The 22,999-nt window shown below is 39.4% G+C and overlaps 1 protein-coding gene across 1 annotated transcript in view; it reads right to left on the bottom strand.

Moving 5' to 3' along the window:
- Positions 1-215: 215 nt before the first annotated feature.
- SGIP1 (SH3GL interacting endocytic adaptor 1) overlaps positions 216-22,999 on the bottom strand; it is a 195,904-nt gene continuing 173,120 nt past the window's right edge. The window contains exons 19-25 of the mRNA XM_058538246.1: positions 18,291-18,402; positions 12,191-12,346; positions 7,505-7,637; positions 3,970-4,172; positions 2,747-2,811; positions 2,003-2,167; positions 216-1,018 (exon numbers count right to left, since the gene is read on the bottom strand). Coding sequence (XP_058394229.1) covers positions 996-1,018; positions 2,003-2,167; positions 2,747-2,811; positions 3,970-4,172; positions 7,505-7,637; positions 12,191-12,346; positions 18,291-18,402 — 857 coding nt within the window. The 3' untranslated portion in view covers positions 216-995. The remainder of the gene's footprint in view (positions 1,019-2,002; positions 2,168-2,746; positions 2,812-3,969; positions 4,173-7,504; positions 7,638-12,190; positions 12,347-18,290; positions 18,403-22,999) is intronic.

The raw sequence follows: 22,999 nt of genomic DNA, 5'->3' as shown, positions 1-22,999 counted from the left end.
GTTTTGATTTCTATGAGTAACGAAGAAGATCCTTGGTACCATTCTCCATGCTAGATGGGAGAGACTCTCTGTTTAGAGTAATTGTGCAAAAGCTGTTAACCAGTTCAACGATGGAAAGTCTTGAAATTTATTTTAAAATCGCAATTTTGGTTTCAGCCTGACTAATTATTCAGCAATCTCCACATTTGCTAAACTGTAGAGAGAGGGGAAAGTAATTAAAACTTCAATATCTTCTTTACTCTTGATTATAATTTCATATACTTAAACTTTAAATATGAATTGCTTTCCCTTTTTACACAAGTTATAAAAATAAGAGGCCTTGTTTACACAGTTTGCATTTTATGAAATTTGCAGTTTGAAAAAAAAGCTTTTTAAAAAGTGATAATGCTTTTCTTTGAATATGCTGTAACCTTAGAATTTTTTTTTCTGAAATAGTTTCTGAATTTAACCCACTAAACATTTGAAGATAGAATTTTTATTTAGCACTAGAGTAAAACATACTAAGGACTAAAGTAAAGGAAGTTTTTTCTGGTTCCACTTAATTTTCTTCATATGTGGCACCCCCTTTATGACATCTATCCATATTATATTTAAATTTTGTATATTGACAAAATGCAATCTACCTCTGTAAGCACTGTGCCATTCAACAGTACTACTATTAAATTTACATACCACAGTTTAAATTACATCCATTTCAGGAATGGTAAAATGCTAAAACTCGAGTGTGTAACTGCCTTACTGAAGTGAGTACAATTTACAAATACAATAATTACATTTTAAAACCATTAACAATATTACACCTAGAAGTAAATACTGTAGGACTGGTCATCACTGGATCATGTGAGGGAAGTCGTTGCTGAAAGTCACTGAAGTTTCCAGCAGATATATCCCAAGTGCAGATTTTGGTTTGTTTTCATCAAACCAAAATTAAAACCTGTTTCTCATACAACAGTTCTCCATCATACAAATCCTCCAAATCCTTGCAAAAGGTTTTATTAGTTATCTGCCAAATATTTTCCTGCAAAATAAAACAATATATCAACTGGTTACCTGCTAGTTCCATAATGTGATTACTATAGGGGTAACATTTCTATCCTTCCTGCCCTGCCCCAGAAGCCAAATACTGCATACTTGAGGGCTGCAATACTAATATAAATTAGGGGTCAGGTCTTTTAAGTTTTCAATTTTCCAGACCAGCTGGTCTCCTTTTCGCATTTCCAGATATGAACACTTTGCAGAGGTTTGGGTTTGCCCAGAATAGGGTGGGCGATTTGTTCCTGGATGTGAGAATCCAATTTGTTATAGGAAGAGTGACCATACAATTACTTTCCAAACTGGGTCATTTTTGAAAGTGAGAAGGGTATAATTAATAATTACATCAGTACAGCAGGCATAAAAACCAGGACTCATCCCAACAAATCATTGATAAGTATAATCACCTAGTTTTGGGGAATCCCCCACCAGCCAAATATCGTGTGAACCAAAACCCTGTCTCGTGACCACGTTCAGCTCATGGGCAACCCGTTCCGATCTCTGGCCTAGATTCTTTAAACTGAAAGATGGATCCTCTCAGATCTCAGCTAAGCCTGACAAGTCTAAAATCTATGAGGTCCTGTTGGAGAAAAAAAGTTTTCAGGTAAGAGATGAATTCAAAGACAAATAGCATTTATCTTGTTTGTCAACATAGAAAAAGTAGGATTTACGCCATTAATGTCAGTGTACACATCTATATACTAGGAATGACTGGTCAGCCCCGTATAGGAAGCAGAGCCAGAGCCATGATAAGTAGCCAGGGCCTTCCTAATTTCTGATTTCCAGTTTACTCTCCTACTTTTACTTCATTCAACAATTGGTTTGCTCTCTAACTGGGATGGGAAATGGGGTTAGGAGTGAGGAAGAGGAGGAGGAAGAAGATGAGAAAATCCCAACCTATTTCTTCTTAAGGAAAAGCAGCTAAGGCAATATTATTTTTGCAAAAGAAATTCACAGGATACCTACTTACCTGCAGCAAACCTTTTCTTGATGAGTGAAAATCGATAACCTGCTCCAACAAGTTCAATGTCACAGCCAGAAAGGGTGCTTCCTTCACTTGTGAACTGCACAACCAATGGGGAAGGTTTGCTTGGGCCTTCATATAACTGAAATCTTGCCAATAAAGAACCCACCCCTATAAAAAGAGTATTATTACAAGATAATAGTCAACATCACATTCTGGATATAATTTTGAAAATTGTATTCAAAAGTTAACATACAAAAACTAACTTACTAGAAAATAGTGTATGTTTCAGTGACAAAATGGTGATGAATAAAATTTATCATTAAATATGATGAGCAACTCTGTACACTTATGGAAGTGTAAGTCAGCCAAATGGTACTTCAAAATTTGGGAGCATGCTACTTGCAAGGCAATGTCTTTTCCAACCTATGATTAAGATCAGAGGAAAGTGAAAAACATCTAAACTATCAGGGAGTGTGAGACGTGACCCAGAATGGAAACATGCCTCATTAAATGCTCTTCTTTGCTTTAAGTAAGGTCTGCTTGACGTGGGGTGTTGGGCAGAACAGGGGAAGCAGAGGGTTCATTGAAGAATTATTTGCTTTTATTGGTTGAAATAAGTATATACCAAAATGAGGTGAAATATTTTGCTTGCTTTTAGGGCTAAGTGTATTTTGGTTAACAGTTTTCAATACCTGAAAGTTATTTCCGCTTTATATATTAAATAAAAGAAGACTGTGATTACATTACCTCCATTTTCTGACTTCTGAGAAATATCGGGAATCTTCCACAATATTCTTTGTTGTTCAGCATTCCTAAAAATAAAATAGGTAAAAGACTTTTGCATATGCAAGGATTTTTGCTTAATGGATGCCATAATTTTTCCAGATAGTGTTAATTTAAAAAAATTGATCTTGAAAATTATAGCTATAATTTCAGCATTATTTATCTATTTATCTACTATCTATCTATCTATCCATCCATCCATCCATCTATCCATCCACACATAAATTCTCTCCTTTCCCATTCCTTATTGTAACTAGCCACAACCCTGTCAGATAGATAAACATTTAGAGGAAAATGCAGTTAAATTTTTTTTTTAACACATCTACTGAAAAAATAGACAAGTGTTAGTTAATCAATTAACTCAGGTAATTTAAATTGGCGCTGTCATATGGCTGACTTTTGTGTGTGTGTATGTGTTCTGCTTTTTTGCTTCTGACAATCATCTGGAAAAACTAGAGTATTTTTTCTAGGAAAATAAGCTCTCTTTAACAGCTGCTATTGGTACTCAGTGTCTATTCTGTTTCTGTTCCCATACCTTCTCTAGTGTGCCATTTTATGGTCCAGAGGCCACAAAACAAATCCTTACATTTCTCAGACTCCCCTGTAGTTAGGGTCCTAGATGCAGATTACGCTCCACCAACTACATACACCGCTTGAAATATGGACGAGAGAAAGGAGGCAGAGGCCATTCTGCTGCTGCTTTCGCTGGCAGCGACCCGAGATGTAGGCGTCTTCTAACCACAGGGCTCCAGTCCAGTCCCCAGATTTGTGGGTGCTGAGAAGCAGCTGAGGCAGTGCCAGTAGGAGCTTTCTCATCCCTGCAGCAGCGTGGCAGTGCTGGGTTCTTGAATTCAGTGGCTCCACTGGCAGCCTTCTAACTTCTCCCCTTCTTGGCTGTGGCAGAGGCAGCAGCCCCCCCTGGGGGACCAGTTCTGCAGTGTTCTGGGATCCAGCCTAAAGCTGATTCCTCCTGCACTTTCATGAGTGCTGTGTGAGCATAGAAATCCCTGTGTTAAATCATTTTCTGCTTAAAACAGCTACAGTGGTTTCTGTTTCCTGCCCTGAACCCTGACACACAGGCCTGCTGTGATCTCCTGCTGCGGGAAACACAGATGCTAAGAAGCCTGTGATCCCTTTGCCCCAAAGGAGCCCTTTGGTGAAGAGGGAGGGGACCGGGGACTCCTTACCAGACTGCTGGTGGGAGCACGGCCTGGAGCTTGGTTACTCCTCCATCGATGGGGACCAGGAACTGCACGTTGTTGAGGGCCACCGCGGTTGTCATCGCATCCGTGTTGTATTTGTAATCTATGCGCAGGTCTGTGCTGGACGGCTCACATCGCCAGTTCACGGCCAGGTTCAGAGGTGTGGACTGAATCCCCTGGGCAGACACCTTGACAAACAACAGGAAAGAGAATATTTTAGGCTCGATTGTTAATCTGAAACAAAACCAGAAGCTATGATGATCTCCCATGGGAAGGTACTTCGATATCAAAAAGTCATTATGTTGTTTGCTGCTTGCAAATGAGCTCTCAGTGAAAATCACCGTGAAGGGGTCACGTGAGGGAGAGCCAGGTGCTTCAGGTAAACTGTTACAGGTGAAAAACATAAAATCAATTACCAAAATCTCTAGAGCACTTTAGAGTTTACAATGCCCTTTATGTCAGTTAGGGAGGTGGTAGCGCCCTGGTTAGGAGCTGAGGCCAAAGCATTAGACAGTCTTGGGCGTGAGTTCTGATAGTCACTTACAAGCTGAGCGATCTTGGACCAGTCACTAAACCTCTCTGAGTTATTTCCTCAACTGCCAAATGGGAATTCTAACAGTAATACTTACCCATAGAGTTGTCAGGAAGATGGACGGAGATGTTTTATGTGAAACGCTCAGCATAGTGCCTGGCACATAGTAAGGAATTAACGTTTTAATGTGCGTTACCTATTAATAGTCTTATCATATTTGCTCTTCACAACAAACCAGTGAGTTAGTCAAAGCAGATTACTATTACTCCTTTGGGATTTGCCAAAGTAAGGACTTGAACCCAGGTCCCCTAACTGGAATGCTGCAGTCTACTCTCTGCTGTCAATTCTAGTTAGAATCAATTGTGAGTTTGACTAAGGAAAAGCCAGGTTTGAAGAATCAATAAAAATTATCTGATCTAAAGACAATAATATCAATGAGTTCTGGGTCCACAATGAAAAATTCAGTGCTACTATATCTCGATTGTTCACTGTGACGATGACTAGCTCTAGGAGACTCTCCTTCTACAAGTCCACGCACACTGCAGGGGCCGTGTGGTGGCATCTACACCCTTGCAGTTTTAGTCATGGAGTATGACCTTTGCTGATTTTGAAGACTATAAACAGATCTCTACTGGCCAAGCAATGCCTGCACATATGGACGCCGTGGAGCGGGGCCTGAGCGCAGGATGTACTCACAAGGCAGGGGTGGTTGCTGCAGAAACAAGCCTGGAACTGGATTTTTTAATAAAATGACAGGGCTTTTAATGACAATTTTACATAGCCATTATAACAGTTTTTAAACTTTAAATATTTTTAGCAGTACAATCCTCTGCGAATAAACTTTTATTTAGAAATCTATTATGGAAGATTGCTTGCAAGCAGAGCAGCCTTGCCCTCCCAGCCCTGTTTCTACACTTCATCCTCAGCAGGAGTTCTCTACTTGAGAGCAGTCCCTCTACCCAATTAGGTGCTTTCTGGAAGTGTGAGGGTGTGTTTCTGATTGTCCCAATGCCTGGGGGATGCCACTGGTGGCCAGAAACCAAACATGCTGCCATTTAAGGGCAATCCCACAAAACGCTAGTTGTGCCTCCCACCCAATTCCTTGCATTGTTGAAAATAACAACACCACTAAAAGTCGAGAAAGGGATTCCTCAGAGCACACTTTAAAACAAAACGACAGGCCTGGGGTTACTTACATTTCACAAAGTGCTTGGAAATCTGTTAGGCTCCTAGCTCCTCACAACCACCTACAACACATCTAGGTGGGGATCATTCTTACGCTTATTTGCAGGTGAGGAAACTGAGGTTCAGGGAGGGTAGGTGCCCACGGTCAGTGGCCAGGAGGCAGCTGACTTTGCTCCAGAATCCAGCGTCCTGCCTACACTTCCATACCTGACATCAGGCTCGTATCGTGACAGGTGCATTCCATCCACTTTCTAGGTTCACTTAGTAACAACTATGGAGACTAAGAAAAATCGCACAGGATTTAAAACTTCAAAAAAATGTTTAATCTGAAGTGAAAATGCAGATGCAGTGTTTTCAATGAAAGTTCATGAAAGAAAACAACTAGTTTTAGTTTTACCTTTTTGGGCACAAGAACCATGCATGTGCCCCGAAATTTAACTTCTCATTCAGGGAAAAATTACATTGGAGTTTCCTTGTCCTACTCCTTCCTATTTCTCTCAGAAGCTTAAAACGGTCACTAAGTGTGTTTAAATGTTTTGAAAAAAAAAAGTTAAATAAAAATGTATTTTTTTATTATATTTTAATTATAAAAGTGATGAATTTCTGTCGTATCATATGTTTGTTCACTATTATCAATAAGGTCCAAAGTTTAGATGATACTATTCTCATAGGAAAAACATATTCATTTGTATTTTTGTAAAATGTGCCATCACATAGATACTTCACTTTCAATATTTCCTTATAACAATAGAAATAAGTGGTTTTCAACTCGTAGGGTGCATTATGATCATTTGGAGAACTTGTAAAAAATACAGATACCTGAGTCATAACCTGAACCAATTAAGTCAAAATCTTTGGGAGTGTCAGGGTCCAGGAGATTACCTCTGTCTCTGTCTCTGTCTCTGTCTCTATCTCTATCTACATCTTTGTCTCTATCATCTCTATCTCTGTCTCTGTCTCTGTCTCTTTCTCTATCTCCATCTCTATCTCTATTTCATCTATAATTAGCATGAGTTCAGAACCAGCATTTGTTTACAAGTTCCCTGATGATTGTAAAGTACAGGCATGTTTGAGATGCACTGATTTCTATTAAAGTACAACTTAAAACAATAATAATTTAGTTCCCTCATCTAAGAAACATAATTTGCACATATTTAATCACAAAAATCACTATGCATTAAAAATAACCCCAGAGATCAAGTGGCTGGGAATCGATGGAATTCCGAGGCTCTGTAGAATTCTATAGAGGATTGAAACAGGCTTATTTACTAGATCAGTGATAATCTGGGGTAAGGGCAATCCTAGACACAGAAAGGAAGTTCTCATAGACTCTATTGTGTTGTACCAAACATTATTTTAAGATGAAATTATCTCTTAACATAAGTTTTATTAGAATTTATTTCATAGTACTATCACTTTACAAAAAAACACCAGACTACTTACATTTAATCATTTAAAATAAAAAGTTTGAGTACAGTAATGCTCAAAATTACAGCGAACTAGTTTATCAATACTTTTAGTGTTAATTGATGCAATTTCCTGCAACTTCATTTTTATGGTACGTTTCTCTAATTTTTGATGAAATATTTTACTTGTAAGTTTAAACTAATAAGGATACATATGAATATTCCTGTCACCAAGCAGTCTCCAAGTAGTCTTTTAAGGTTTCTTTTTCTTATAAATTATAGCTTTTAAATAGTATTAAAAGAAATGTTACTTTATGTACTTTTACTTAATGTTAGGTACGCTAGAATATACATTTATAATGTGAAAGCGACACCCTGCCCATATAAACAGGCTTACCTGGTATTTGAGCATGTCCACGTTATAATATGTAGCCTGCGGTTTTTGTTCCGACACCTTCTTTAGGTGAGTCATCAAATTTGGCATATTTACCCAGAATTCCTTGGTATTGGCATCATTTTGGGTATTATCGCTATTTAATTGGGAATAAAAAATGATTGAGTAGCATCTTATAATAGATATAAACCACCTGAGAAACATCTCAGAAAATTGTCATCTTATTTCTATATCCATCTTTGACAATTTGCAGAAATTATATTGTTAACAGTGGTGTGGTTTTAGCACAAGTGCAGTTCTGCGTGGCCTCACGTTAATAGATTAATACCCGTGAGGAGGCGTTACTGTATTGCTGTAAATCTCAGGGAGTGCCTGGGAACATTAACCAACCACGATGACAACTGGTTGCTTTAAAGAGTAAATCATTTATGACCCTAAACTTAATAGCCCTGTCTGCATCACCACAGTTTTCTCTGAGTTAGTCAGTTAATGTAATCAAGGAGCTGAGTACATTGATTTTCTTTCAAATTGACTTGAACAGTGGTTTCTCAGAAACTGAGTTAAATATTTGTCCAACTGTAAACACAGTCTTTATCTCCAACTGAGGAAAAAGGGGTGATACTAAAATGACAAGACTACCTTTCTAGCATTCGCAAAATGTCATCTAAGAGCATCTAAATCATGACAAAAGTCACTTCACTCACAGGATGATCCTGGAGTTACATGACAATGATCATGGTAGTTACAGGAGAGAAGGTCAGTCCTGATGAACTAAGGAGTTCTGCATTCCTGTGACAGTAGTTAGCTCTGCTCAGAGGCCCGTCCACAGGCCACTCGCCAACATATCTTGCAAATGCTTGTCTTAATGACAGAAAGATTCAGGCAAGAGTGTGAAAAGCATCTGCTCACTTCCCTCATAATGAGGGAACTGAGGGTCCACGTGACTCAGTAACTTGACACACAATTTGTTTACTGAAATTTCACTTTCAGAATATTCTATATAATACAATAATAGTAGCTATAATTTTAGGAGCACTTATTATGTGCTAGGTAGTCTGTGAGATACATTATCAACTATTTCATTAAAATTTACCCTGCAAAGGAAGAATAATCTTCCTTTGTAAAGATGAGCAAATGTTATAAAAAGAGAAAATTAGAGGTTAAGAAGAGAGCTAGGTCACAGTGATAAAGCGATAAAGGCAGGTCAAACGTTAAGTTGCTGTGATCCAGCCTCCAGAAGTCAAACAGATCCAGAGAGCTGAGTCAGAAACATCAGGACCTTAAAACTGCTACTGGTCTGTCAGGAGGAGGAGGTTGTGGGGGCCGGGTCTCTGCACGGCCCATGTGGCTCTGCTGTGCCCTGGTAGAGGTTGTTGAGGACAAAGCAAGGCCCTATGACTGGGCATGTAGGAAGCAGATGAAGACTCTTGGCCCCTGAGGCTGTGACCCTGGTCAAGCTGAGCTAGGGATGCTGATAAGGACTGTCTAAACTTTATTATCTAAAAGCAACCAAGTTACCCAGAGCTTCCAGAGCTCTAGCTACACAAGAAGGCAGGAGATAAGAGTAATAGTGGGTCAGCGAAATTATGTTGTTTGCTTAAAGTTGAACAGCTAATAAGTCAGAGTCAGGATTCCAGCCCAGGTCAGTGTTAGCACAGGTCGTACTTTCTTACTATGCCAAAACGGAAGTGTGGAATTCTATCCAGCAACATGTCATTAATTTGTGCTAAGTAGATCTGAATAATTGGGAATATTTCAATCATACTATTTTTCAAAGAAATGCATTTGCTAAGTTTAATAACAAAATAAGCTGAGTCACATGCCTACGATAATTCCTCAGAGAACTTGCTTTAACAAATATTCCAGAAAGCTTTGCCAATCAAATGCTTACACCGAGATGCAATTCTTTGAATGCTCAAGAAGTCTTGAGAGTTCTTTAGTCTCATAATTGGTTTAACAATTGTTCCTGAACATCTTTTACAAGCAAATCCCTTCTATAAGGGAAAAATAAAAGTAAACTTCAATTTGATCACTGTCACAGGGCTTGCAAACCCAAATGTCTCCAGGGGCCAAGCTACTAACCTAAATGAAGTCTTCCAGTAAACACAAATGAGAGAACTGGCTGGGGGTAAGATGGTGATGTGAAAGGCTCGTATGGTAATTGAGAATAACACTGGGTTATGTTGCCTTTTAAAAACTAGGGGTGGTGGCAGTGGTGGTGGAGCAGAACAGCGTAACCAACCAGACAGGCCGTATGACTAACGGGTTACCAATCCCAGCCCCGACACAACAGTCACGTATTTAGAGTCAATAAGGTATAAATTAATGAGGATATTTTGTTTTTGTTTTCTGTTTCTTTATTTTAGCAAATAATAATGAGTCTCTATACTGTTTTATCAAAAACATTCTCAGAATGATATTTAATTCAATTGGTAAGACTGATATACTAATGTCAGTATAAAACTCTTGCACATATGCCTAAGCACGTGGCGACAAAACCACCTAAAAATGCAACAAAAACTGTAACTATCACACCAGTCATATTATAAACAAGCCAGTGAGATGGTGGCACATAATTTCTAATTTCAAATGGAGGAACCTCAAAACATAAAAGGAACTGGCTCAACGGTGCATCAAAAACACGGAGGGAAACTGAAATAAGAAGCTGCTGATTGGGGCCGGCTCCGTGGCTTAGCAGTTAAGTGCGCGCGCTCCGCTGCTGGGGACCTGGGTTCGGATCCCAGGCGCGCACCGATGCACCGCTTCTCCAGCCATGCTGAGGCCGCGTCCCACATACAGCAACTAGAAGGGTGTGCAGCTATGACATACAACTATCTACTGGGGCTTTGGGGGTGAAAAAGGAGGAGGATTGGCAATAGACATTGGCTCAGAGCCGGTCTTCCTCACAAAAAAAAAAAAAAAGAAGTTGCTGATTTCCAATCTTGATTATTTCACACTTATTTTTCGTTTAATGGGCAATCATTTCTTTTACACTTTTAAACCTGGAATCAAGTTTGCCAGTTAAGCCATCAAAAGGAGGAGGAGGTGATCTTGGTAATCACCTAAAAGACCTGTGACTGTATTTTTACCATTGCAATGAAAACGTCTCATTCAGTCATGAAAGCGAGTGACTATATTGGTCCTCAAATTCCAAATATCAACAACGTTTACTTATTTCTACATAAATATCCAGCTTGACTAAATTCTTTAAATTACAGTTGAGTTGGTCATTCATTCAACAATATCACTCAAGTCCTTATTAGATGCCAGGCTCAGTGGAAGGTCCTGAGGGTGCAGTGCTGAACTAATAGATGTGTTCCATTCCCTCATGGGTTTTACAGTCCAGTGAGGAGGTGGGTGGATGAAGAAACACAAATAGATGTATAGTTACTAATTTACGAAGTGTGACAAAGGGAGAGAATGGGGGCCTGAGAGAGAATAATAAGGGGACATAGAATTTGGTTTGGGAATGGTGGCTGGGGGGTGGAGAGGACAGCGGGATGGTCAGGAAGGCTGAGCGGGGCTGAGGTCTGAGGGATGAGTAGGGGTCAGGTGGAGAAGGGCGGAAATGGTACTGGAGGCAGAGGAAATAAGCACATAAAGCCCTGATGTGGGGAAGGACTCAGCCTGTTCCGAAGTCTGGCAGGTCTGGCAGGATGGCGGGTGATGAGGACAGAGAGGCAGGCAGGTGTAGACAGCTTGGGGCCTCAAAGGCAGGGGTGACAAGTTTGGGTTCTGGTCCAGATGCAATGTGGAGTCACCAGAGGTTATGAGCCAGTATGACCCGATTTACCTCGTAAAAGCTCATTTGGCCGTTGTGTGAAAAACGTAGGAGGGGGGCAAGTTTGGATACCAGGAGGGAAAGAGGAAAGCACTGCTGTGGTCCAGGGAAATGACAGTCGTCACCTGGACAAGCGAGGTCACCATGGAGGGGAAAAGTGGCCACTGTAGAGAGATTTTTAGAGAGATGGAATATCAGGACTTGCTGATTGAGAGGAGCTGTCAAGAACTCCCTTCATCTCATCTGTTGCAAATAGTTAACTTGTACAATTGATTGTTTTTACTGGCATGCATGTGTGCAGGTTTGCGTGAATGTGCATGGGCATATGTACGATAAAGACCTAATCATATTCAGATTTAATAGTTAGGAAACGTGAAGAAGCATATTTACATAACCAAATTCACATAGGCATCTTTGATGTCATACATGTAAAGTTCCATCAAAACAATTACCATTACAATGAAATTACGTGTTTCACAAAATAGATTTTCAAGCTCACATGAAGAGTAGTTCACAGTTCAAATATCATTTGATTTAAAAAGATGTTAATACAACAAATGGCTTTTATTCCTTTTATTGGGCTCATTTCCCACCATCCTCATCCATTGTCTATTGATGATAAGTAAAACAGACAATGAATAAATTGTCACTAATACAGATTGTATTACTCTAAATGTCTCTTTAGCCACTTGAGATAGTTTGCAATTAAAATACATACGTGCATACACACACAACTACCCACAAAACACTTTGACAGCTGGTAAAAGTTCTGGGTTTGCATCTACAAACATATCTGAGTAGAGGTAATTTCTCTACAGTACTCCTCTCTTCCTAAGGTTTATCCCTCATCTAAGTATCAAGTGCTAAGCCACACACATCTCTAAAAAATTTGTGCAAAATATATTTACCAGCAGAGCAGCTGGGGATTTGGCAGGACGTGTTCTAACCTGCTGAAATTTATCACCCGGAAAGTCAGAGCTGCTGGCGATGGGTTGTTGGCAAAGTGTCTGGTGATGCCGGCAGGAAAGGACAACACCATTTCTCCAGTGATCTTCACAATACATCTGGCTCATCAACACAAGAGAGGAAGGGGAGAAGACACTCAGGTCAACGTGCTGTGGATCAAAACAGCAGTGAAAAAGACACTACGCAGCAGAAGAGATGAAAGGTAAGCTCTTACAATTCCACTCCCATCTGCTAATTCATTTTTAAGACCCGAGAGCTCAATGGTTTGTTTTAACATGCATCCAAAAAGAGCGGCTATTTTGTTGAATGTGTTTTTGAACTGTAAGAAGAAAAGTCTAAATGTTCACCTTACAAATGGAATCATCTATTCTGGTGGTTCTCTTTCTCTTTGATTTCTGAATTTTTGACAGCATATTTGAAGATATTAAATTGCACAATGTTATCACACTGTTCATTGGGACTTATTTTACTTCTCTGAGGAACATGATTGATGCTTTGAGCGTGTTCTTTTACATTCTCATGAAGTAAACTTCTGGCTTCCCCACCTAACTAGATCTTCATTCTATTACCTCATATTTTGTCGAAATTGTAAAATCAGTTATATAAGTTAACACAATAGGATGATAATTTGGAAGGAAGGGTATCTTGGAGGAGGATAAAATTTCTCTTTTGAAAACAAGTCAGCGAGGGGAGGAGGTGGCATTAATTAAGTCAATAAACATTTATTGACTCATAACTATACAAGTTGTTGTTTTGTTTTTGTTTGTTTTTTTGAGTGGAGAGGCAATTAAAAAATGAGCAAAACAGCCCTTGCTTTTAAAGGGCTTACAGTGTGGGGTGGACGATGAGAGAATTTGCCAATATAAGAAGGGCTCCTCACTTACATTTCTGTACCGCGTCTCAACTGTCAGAGTCAGATCTTTGCTGATTTATTAATCCATCCAGTGTCTAAGTTCATCTGAAATTTTCTATATGAAAATTATTATTTTCAACCTATCCTCGCTAAAAGAAAATCTCTATTCAACCTTACTGATTGTTCCTATCAGTATGCAATGTGGCTACATTTCGTGTGAGTTTAAAGTATGGAAATCTTAAATACTGCAATATGGAAATATTAACAAATTTACTTTATGAATAAAATTTGAAGTCATGTGAATCTCCACAAATGAAACATTTGTCTAGAATGGCAAAATTTCAAAGTCAACTGGCCAAGTGACTTAAAAACTGGGTCCTCCCTATTGTCACAGGAAGTGTCATGTTTGCCAGTCAACAGAAACGCTGGCCAACTTTGGTCAGGAAATGTGTGATTTTGATTTATGTGAGGTCGTGAGAAATGCATCCCTCACATAAAATACGGCTTCTATGTGCTGCCTTGATAACCAAGCCACGGTCTTCCTTTCGAGCATACATACCTCTGTGCATATGCAGCTTCCCTTCCTTTATTTATAATCCCCTTTCATTGGCTTAATTACTAGGCAAACTCCTCTTCATATTTCAAGACTCAGTTCAAAGGCAGGCTTTCCTGAAGCCTTCGTTAATTTCCTCTCCATTCAGCCTTCCTTTGTTTTTCCTTTCTCTAGGTTCCTTGGACAAATACACAGATTTTGTTTTTTGAAAACTGTTTTGTAGTTTCTTACATGTATCTTACCTACTATTGCCAAGGCAAGTACTGGGTCTTAGGTTCTGGGAAGGCAAAGGTGCATAACACAGAACCCAGTGCAGAGAAGGAACTCAATAAAATGTTTTAAAAGTAAATTTGTACATTTAACAATTAAATACAAGGTGCCTATAAAATGTACCAGGCATTAGTAATGCACTAGGATGGGCAGGGAGAAACAGGACAAAGGTGGTCCTTGCCCAAACTTCCAATTTAAGCAGGGAGACAGACACTTGAATAGATAATTGAAATATGATGATAAGGAAAGAAGAGAATATAGCTGAGAAACTTAAGTTTCTCTAGGGGATTAGAGAATTAATCCTTAGCACCAGGATTGTTCAAATAGGAGCTAATAACGGAAGATGTGTTTCCCCAGCCAGCAGCAAAAGTTAAGGAGTTCTCTGCTCATGAGCTACCGAGAAAGATTCAGATGTCAGAACACCTGGTACAGGTGTTCTGAATACTCAGGGAAAGAGTGTAACTATATTGAATGGATTATATATCATAATACATAATAGAGTAGTAGGTTTCTGTTTCCTAATGTATGGTCTGAAAACAAATGGGGTAGGCTTTGATGCAGGATGAGGGAACCACAGGCAAAGCAAATCCACATGCCTTTTCCGCATCATTTCTCCATGCGGTGCTGTGTTTGGCTTTATCCTCCTCCCCACCTCACCCCATGAGCGAACTTTCGAACTTGAGTTATTTCCTTGAAAATGAATAACAAAGGAACAGCAATTAAAATGATTCACTGCCTGGAGATGAAATTAAATTTAGAAGAATGTCACTTCATGATCTGTTCATAAATTTCAGATCTCATAATTTCAATGAAATATGCTGAATTTTCCATCTACCAATAAACAGTATATACTGCAACTAGTTATGGCAATACAATTGAAAACAGACAATATATGCAGTCATTTGCAAGTCAAAGGCTCATTTAATCTGGAAGGGTATAGGAAAAGCATTAATATTAATTTGGCTCAAGTGCCACATCACTAGAATGCCACGGTCACGGACACCAGGCTCACTGGTGCAGACCTCCCTACACAGCTGTCATAGTGTGCCGGGGAAACTGACACAGGATGAAGAACCCAGCTTGTATAAGGCCAGGCCCACAAGGTAACTGGTACGTTGCTACATCACTTCTTGGGATTTAAAAAATATTATTAAGGGCTTCTTAACTCACATTGCATCACCCCTCCTATAGTGGACTTTGTATTATATTTAGGCATGAGTCTTATTTCCCATATCAGCTGTCTTCGCCACCAATATATCCCATGTCTAGCACAATGGCAGGCACACAGTAGCCATTCCATAAATGTCAGGTGAGTAGCTCAACTCAACTCGTTCAGCAAATATGCACTGAGTACTGCATGCCAGGTTCTATTTTAGGTGCTGAGGACACAATAATGAACAAAATGCTCAAAGTCCCAGCTGTCATGGAGCTTACATTCCAGTAGGGGAAGAGACAGACAGTGGGCACTGAGAACATGTAACATGCTAATTAGAGAGAAGGGCTATGGAGAAAGAGAAAGCGAGGTAAAGAGGAAGGAAGTGTTAACAGTGGATGGAAAGGAGTGTTGTTATTGTACACAGGGCGGACAGGGAAGGTCTCCGATAATCTACTGAAGAATCTTGAAGGAAGTGAGGGGACAAGTCACTCAGATGGCTGGGAGAAGATTTCACCAAGGCCGAAGGAGCAACAAATGCAAAGACCCTGAGACGCAGATAGGGTTGGGGTGAAGCAAGAGAAACAGTTTGTGAAGCCAGTGTGGCTAGAGGGAATGAATAAGGATGTGAGTGATGGAGACAAGATCAGAGAGGTGGCAACTGGGATTGGGTAGTGTCTCAAAGGGCAGATCATGTAGGGCCTCATAGACCAATACAGAGTACTTGGTTTCTACTTTGACCAAGAGAAGAGGATTTTGAGCAGAGAGTGACACAGGACATTGAGAATAGATTTCAGGGGGAGCAAAAGTGGAAGTACCCACTACCAATTAGTCTCTCTGAATAAACGAAAGAATTAGTAAGCAGACAAAAAAGAATTCATTCTTGTGTGATTCCCAGTGTTTTTCACTCTGCTACAGACATCTCTCCACACTCCTGACTACTCTTATTTTTTTAAGCTGTGTGTCTACCCACTTTTCTCAATTCAGGTCAGCCTGAGCTTTCTAAGGTACAGGTCAGTCGGTCATGAATAGTCCTTAGAATTGGTATGACAGAAAGTTACGCAGTCTTTGCTCGAAGAAGAGTCTGCAGAACAAACTTGTACGTATGTCTACAAGGCATGTATACTACCCACGCTCATGGTGCTTACTTGCTCTAACAGTTCAAATGCATACTCTGCATGAGGTAGCTTTAATTTCTACGGATATGTGGATGTGGCTGGCAAATGACCTTCCCGCTCTGGAGATGAAAGAGAAAATACATGGGAGAAACCAGAGTGCTATGGACTGAATGTTTGTGTCCTCCCAAAATTTATGGTGACACCCAATCCCCAGTGTGATGGTATTTGGAGGTGGGGCTGTTGGAAGGTGATTAGGTCACGAGGGTAGGGCCTGCATAAATGAGATCAGTGCCTTTGTAAAAGAAACCCCACACAGCTCCCCAGCCCCTTCCACCACGTAAGGTTACTGTGAACCTGGCTCTCATCAGATACCGAATCTGCCAGCACCTTAATTTTGGACTTCCAGCCTGCAGAACTGTGAGAAATAGATTTCTGTTGTTTATAAGCCACCCAGTCTATGGTATTCTGTTATAGCAGTCTGAATGGACTAAGACACTAGAGTCCACAGTGTTTGTTTTTCTATAATACTCTGGACCTAGGATAAAACCTAAATGTTGTTTAAAAGGACATGACATTTAGGGAGGTTGATAGATGCCAGTGGCTAGGCAGGACACTTAAAGGTGGAGTTACTAATTATATTAGTTTCCCAGCATAATATTGTTAGATTTAGACTTAAGAAAATGAGCATTTCTGAAGTGTAAAAAGAATTCATGATTAGTCATATAGATTCCCACTTAAAACACATGTGGAGATCCAAGTTTTAATTATACTTAATTATCACTGTTTCAAAAATTTTTATAAAATAGTCTAGTGTTCTAAATGCACATTTAATTTTTTCTCTCATTCTTATTTTCAGAGATACTAAGGTTTTCTAAACCCCAGTCCTCACACATAAAAAAGAAGAGCAATTCTTTCCTTACCTAGGCATGTCCTTTGTTGAACCATCAAATTCAGATCTGGAATTGTATTTGTGACACACTTGAAAATGAGTTTGACTTAGGTGTTTAGTTTTCAGTGTAGACCAACAATGACTCAACATTTTTTTTTTTTTTTTGTGAGTGAGACTGGCCTTAAGATAATGTCTGTTGCCAATCTGTCTCTTTTTTTGCTTGAGGAAGATTGGCCCTGAGCTAACATCTGTGCCAATCTTTCCTCTATTTTGTATGTGGGTAGCTGCCACAGCATGGTTTGATGAGTGGTGTAGGTCCGCATCCAGGATCTGAATCTGCAAACCCGGGCTGCCAAAGCAGAGCATGCCAAACTTAACCACTACACCAACGTGCTGGCCCCAACATTTTTTTGGACCATGAACTGCTTTATGAAATTGCTGAATGCTGTTGAGACTCTCTATGGACAAATGCACATATGCACACACACATAAGATATGCAATATAATTTCAGGGAATCCTCAGACTTCCTGAACCCTATCCATGGAACTCCTTATAGAAAGGCAAAATATTTAATTATATTACATATGCATTCAGATCTAGTCCATTGCCAATATGTACTGACATAGGTGAAATCAGGCTCATGTAGATGGACAGTGGTGCATTTTTCCCTAGAAACTACGCTTTGCTGTGATTATAATTTTTTTTTGGTCAATTTTTCCTCACTTAGTAAGGGTAACATATAACTTGTCCTCTTACTAATCTGTGTGTTATGTGTATGGAGAGGTGTTTATTTTCCAGGTTCTCATTCCAATGCACCATTGTTTCAGTTCATATGCGGGTGATTCTCATCTGGGAAAGACTAAGATGATAAAGACATGATCTAGACATTTAGATCTGGTTCTAGATAATAAATTTTCTCACTGTTGACAGAGTTGGGTTAGGGTGGTCTGTAACTTGTGACCAAAACTGAATCAGAGATCTCTGGATAGTAAGATATTAGATTATTGGACTTTTTGGAACATTTTCTTTAAAGCAGTGAATTAATGTTCCTAATTAAATTTTCTCCTCCATTCTAGGTAGGCCACCTGTTATTGTTAACTGGATTTCTTTTGGTTTTGAGATAAGGAATGCAATAGCTATATTTAGGGTGCCCCCACTGAATGAGACAGAGTCTGGGGACTACAGTAGACCGAGCCCGGGCTTACTTGCTTGGGTCTGCTCCTTTGAAGTAGGCGTTGACCGTTTCTGTAAATGCTGCTGCAACAGGGAGGGTGTCCTGGGCTCCCATGGTAAGGGGGCTGGGTCCTCTGGAAGAACCTGCATGAAATGAAAAACTTTCATTTATTACGGACACAGGGACACCTTAGCATATGTGAAACTAAAAGTCCTTTAAATGATTAAAGGATGAAACCTATTACTGAAAAAAAAATGTAATGTGCTAAGAATCATAACTCTATATATTCGACATCGAGCTCAAGTATTTAAAAGGAAATATTTGGCTGGTTTACAGACAAACACACTTGAAATTAATTCCATTATGTATTTTACTACAGAAAAAAATCCAAGCAGAAGAATAAAGCCATAAGGGTTTTCAATACTTTACGTAAAGCATATGGCAGTATTTGCATGACAGTTTGTACAGTAGGTAATTAATAAAGGAAATAATTCGCTTCCTGTTTGAGCATTCACCCTATACAATTGCTCACACGCTCAGAACGTTTTGCATTTCTTCATTTTAAAGGACAAACGGCCATTGGGCACCATGTCACACGTGTTCTTTTTTTGGATTATTTCCATTTCAAAAGGCCCAATTACCCTCAGATCAAGTAGACTGAAGTTTACATGTCCAAAAACACACACAACCAAAACTCAGCCCACACACATAAGTGCATCAATTCACACTATTAAAAATGACAGCAGCACTCATGTTTATTTGACACCTGCTGCATACCAGGCACTGCACTGGAGACCTTACAAGAAGCATCTCATTCAAGACCCAGACCAGCCCTGTGAGATAAGCATTATTATTCCCATTTTACAGAGGAGAAAACTGAAGCTCAAAGAGGTAAGTGACTTGCCCAAGATAAAAAAGTTCATTAAGTGGCAAAACTAAAATACAAACCTAGATTTGCCGTCCTATAAAGTTCATGTTTTTCCCATTAGACCACACAGTTTATCTAAATGAAACATTGTTTTGTATGGTTTTGATATAACATGCGGTTTCCAAAAGGAGCAAAGTTTAGGACTGCTGTCTTTGTTGTTAATCTCCAGGCACAGCACTGAACAGTCAAGTTTTAGTAAAGACAAAGTGTTTCATTACATCACACGCTCACTGCTTCTGCTTCCTACCAAACAAAACACATTCGCCTTGCCCTGTCCCATCACAGACAACGTGTTTGTACCTTCACCTTCAGTACCTTCTGACCTCTTCTCTGGCTCTGAGTCAATCTACCCTTTTTATATCTCCCTCCGAAATGAACTTTTCCTTGATAATTCTAGTTCATGCAAGTCTCTTCTTTTTCTATCTTCCCTTGACTTTCAATATCTTGGGCTTGGTAATGGATCATTAACAAACCTTTGCTTATTATCTACTGTGTAAAAGGCACTGCAGTAGGTGCTGGGGATTTAAAGATAAATTAAACATAATTCTTGTCCTCAAGGAGCTCCAGTTCAATGTGCTAATATCATCATCATCATTAACATCATCAACGTTCACTACCAGCATTACCTCCATCACCATTATTTGTTGCATACTTACTATGTGTTTTGCATATATTATCTATGTAAGCATGTGAGGTAAGCATTATCTTCATTTTGTAGCTGATGGAACCAAGGCTAAGAGTTTATACAACTTGTTCAGTCTTGCACAGCTGGTATGCAGAATATTTAAGATTGGTACTCAGATATGTATAAGTTCAAAGTTTAGGCTCCGAGGACTACATTAGTTTGCTGCCTTGGCAGTCAATTACAGCACCGTTGGAGGGCAAGCAAACAATTACAGTACCATCAGTGAGTCTTAAGTTGGAGTGTGCATGTCTAAGTCTTCGCCACCCACAAGACTGTAAACTTTTAGAAAGAAGGAACGATGACATGAGCTTCCTTTATGGGACATCCACAGTCCCTAAAATAGAGCCAGGATTACATTGACCTTTCACTAACACATGTCAAGTTATTCCTTGTTGGATCTCAGAAAGGTAAAGTTTATGCACATCTATAAATAAAGAAGGTGCACTGAACAAAGGCCATTATTTTGATTCTCACCATTATATCCAGGTCATGGCCACCATGTGATTATATAGACAGATCTGCAATCAAATAATGAGAGCAATTTGATAAATGTTCTAAGAATGCTATGAGCAAAGCTTCATGAAAACACTTCATGCTCCTTGGATAGGTCAGGGCAGGTTTCATTGAGAAAGTGATATTGCACCTGAGGTTTGAAGATGAGTAAGATCTCACGAGGGGGAGAAGGAAGAAGGCCTAGCACGCACGTATGTGTGGGATTGAGCAAACACACGGCATTTTGAGAAACCACAAGAACTGTGGTCTTATTTGTGTGTGTGTGTGTGTGTGTGTGTGTGTGTGTGTGTGAACATGGTGGGTATTAAAGGGGGAGACAAGGAAGGAGACGAGGCTGGGAGGGTTGGGAATTAGGTCATGAAGAGTTTTGTATAAATATTTAGGAAAATTTGTCTTTATTTTATAAGTGATTTACAGGCATTAAAATCATAGCTACTTTTTGATAATCTAATATAAAACTGTGGATGCTTTTCAGAGCAGAGTGCACATATATTCAGCATTTATATAATTTGAAATAGAATTATAAATTTCTTGAAGTCCTTGGTGATCCTGGAACAGAGGTGAAGAACACCCTCTGTAGAAGACGGGGGGCCTCTGCAGTATCTGAAGCAGGGGGTTATAACAGGGCTTGAGTTTAGATCACCCTAGCCACACTGTGGTGGATGCTTTCTTTAGTGAGGGAGACAATCATGTAGGTGAGGAGACCTCTTAGAAAGAAGAAGATAAAGTTGGCAGGAAATGCAGATGTTATTAGATAAAGCGAATGTCATACGCATAATACTTTTTAGTTCTGCAAAGCATTTAATAGTCTTCCATGATATTTTTGTGAATAAAATAGTAAAAGTTGGGTGGATAATAGTCTTGCCAAGTGAATTGACAATTAGATGAATCACAATATCCAATGAGCATGAATCAGTGGTTTTATGTCCATTGGGAGAGAAGTGGAATGTCCCAGAGATCTATCCTTAGTCTGGGCTCTTCAGTGCCTTGAATAAAACTAGAAGGATGCTCAGAAATGGCACACTGCAGTGGTTAGGAGTGTGGGATTTGGCATTAGACATACCTGGGCTTGAGTCTTGTTTCTGACACTTGTTATCTATATGATCTTTGGTAGGGATGATATAATAATACTCACTTTGTAGGCCTGTTCTGAGGATAAAATGAGGTAAAACATTTAACACAGTGCTTGATCCATAGTAAGCACTCAATGACTAGCTATTTTTATGGTTATGATCACAATTTAAGATGATACAGAAACTATCTTAAATAATGACAGACATTGAAAGTGCTCAAAATTATCTCAAACTTTTGGAATACTGGGCTGGAACTGATAAGAAAAATATCAGCAAAAACAAATGTGAAATTCTTATATATCTAGATTAAAAATTAATCAAACAATTACGGTTCGGGGAAAACTGGTTGGTGGAAGAATATGTGAAAAAATATTTGGGGGTTTAGTTGATCATCAACTTCCTATTGTTGGGTTCAAACATTTCACCTATCGGGCTATGTCAGTGGATGAGTAACACGAGAAATGAAGGTTTCACTGCTTTTTGTGTGCTTTGTCTTAAATCTCATCAGATGCAATTAGAACACTTATCCACAAGCTAAAGACCTAAGTCTTCAGTGTAATGATGCACAAGACCATCTGCAGTGCTACAGTCTCAATGTTTGTGTCCCTCAAAATCATATGTTGAAAACCTAATGCCCAAGCTGATGATGTTAGGAGGGGGGTGCATTTTTGGGAGCTGATTATGTCATGAGGGCAGAGCTCTCAAGAATGGGATTAGTGCCCTTATAAAAGAGGCCCCAGAGAGCTAGCCTGTCCCTTCCACCACTTGAGGACATGGCAAAACTTTGTCCCTTTGTTCCAGGTCTGCAACCTAGAAGAAGGCTTTCCCCAGGCCCCAACCATGCTGGCACCCTGATCTTGAACTTCCAGCCTCCAGCACTGTGAGAAATAAATTTTTGTTGTTTATAAGCCACCCAGTCTGCGGTATTTTGCTACAGCAGCCAGAGCAGACTAAGACATGAAGTCTGACCCAGATCTATCCTTCTTGACCCACCTTCTCCCACTCCCTCCAACAGTCCCCTACTCCAGCTATGTTCACCTCTGGGCACGACAGTTTTCACTGCAGATTTAATCAATAATGCCAGGGGAGGAGAAAACATCAAAATTTTACAAAGGACCCTTTTACCTTAAGGGATCCACAGTCTACAATTCTAATTTCTTCACATCCCTATACATTGCAATTAATATGCCATTTTTTATTTTACTTTTTTTCATTTATTCTATAATTTTTCTTATTGCTATCTGGTCTACGTATCATTTTTGACAAGTATATATTGTTCTACAAACATTCTTCAAATGTTAGACCATTTCTAGGGAGTAATTACTCTAAATCCGTCTTTGTATAAATTGGTCTTCTTTTCCTCTTTAATTATTTCCTTAAGATAAAGTTTTATTACTACAAAGTGATGACCAAACCATAAGGCAGATAAAATTTTGATTACTAATTATGCCAGATTATTTTACATACAGATTATACTTAATGAGGGGCCGGCCCTGTGGCGCAAGCGGTTACGTGCGTGCGCTCCACTGCGGCGGCCCGGG

The sequence above is a fragment of the Diceros bicornis genome, chromosome 4 (genome assembly GCF_020826845.1).
Source record: "Diceros bicornis minor isolate mBicDic1 chromosome 4, mDicBic1.mat.cur, whole genome shotgun sequence".
Taxonomy (NCBI): Eukaryota; Metazoa; Chordata; class Mammalia; order Perissodactyla; family Rhinocerotidae; genus Diceros; species Diceros bicornis.
This window is presented reverse-complemented; position numbering and strand designations above follow the sequence as displayed.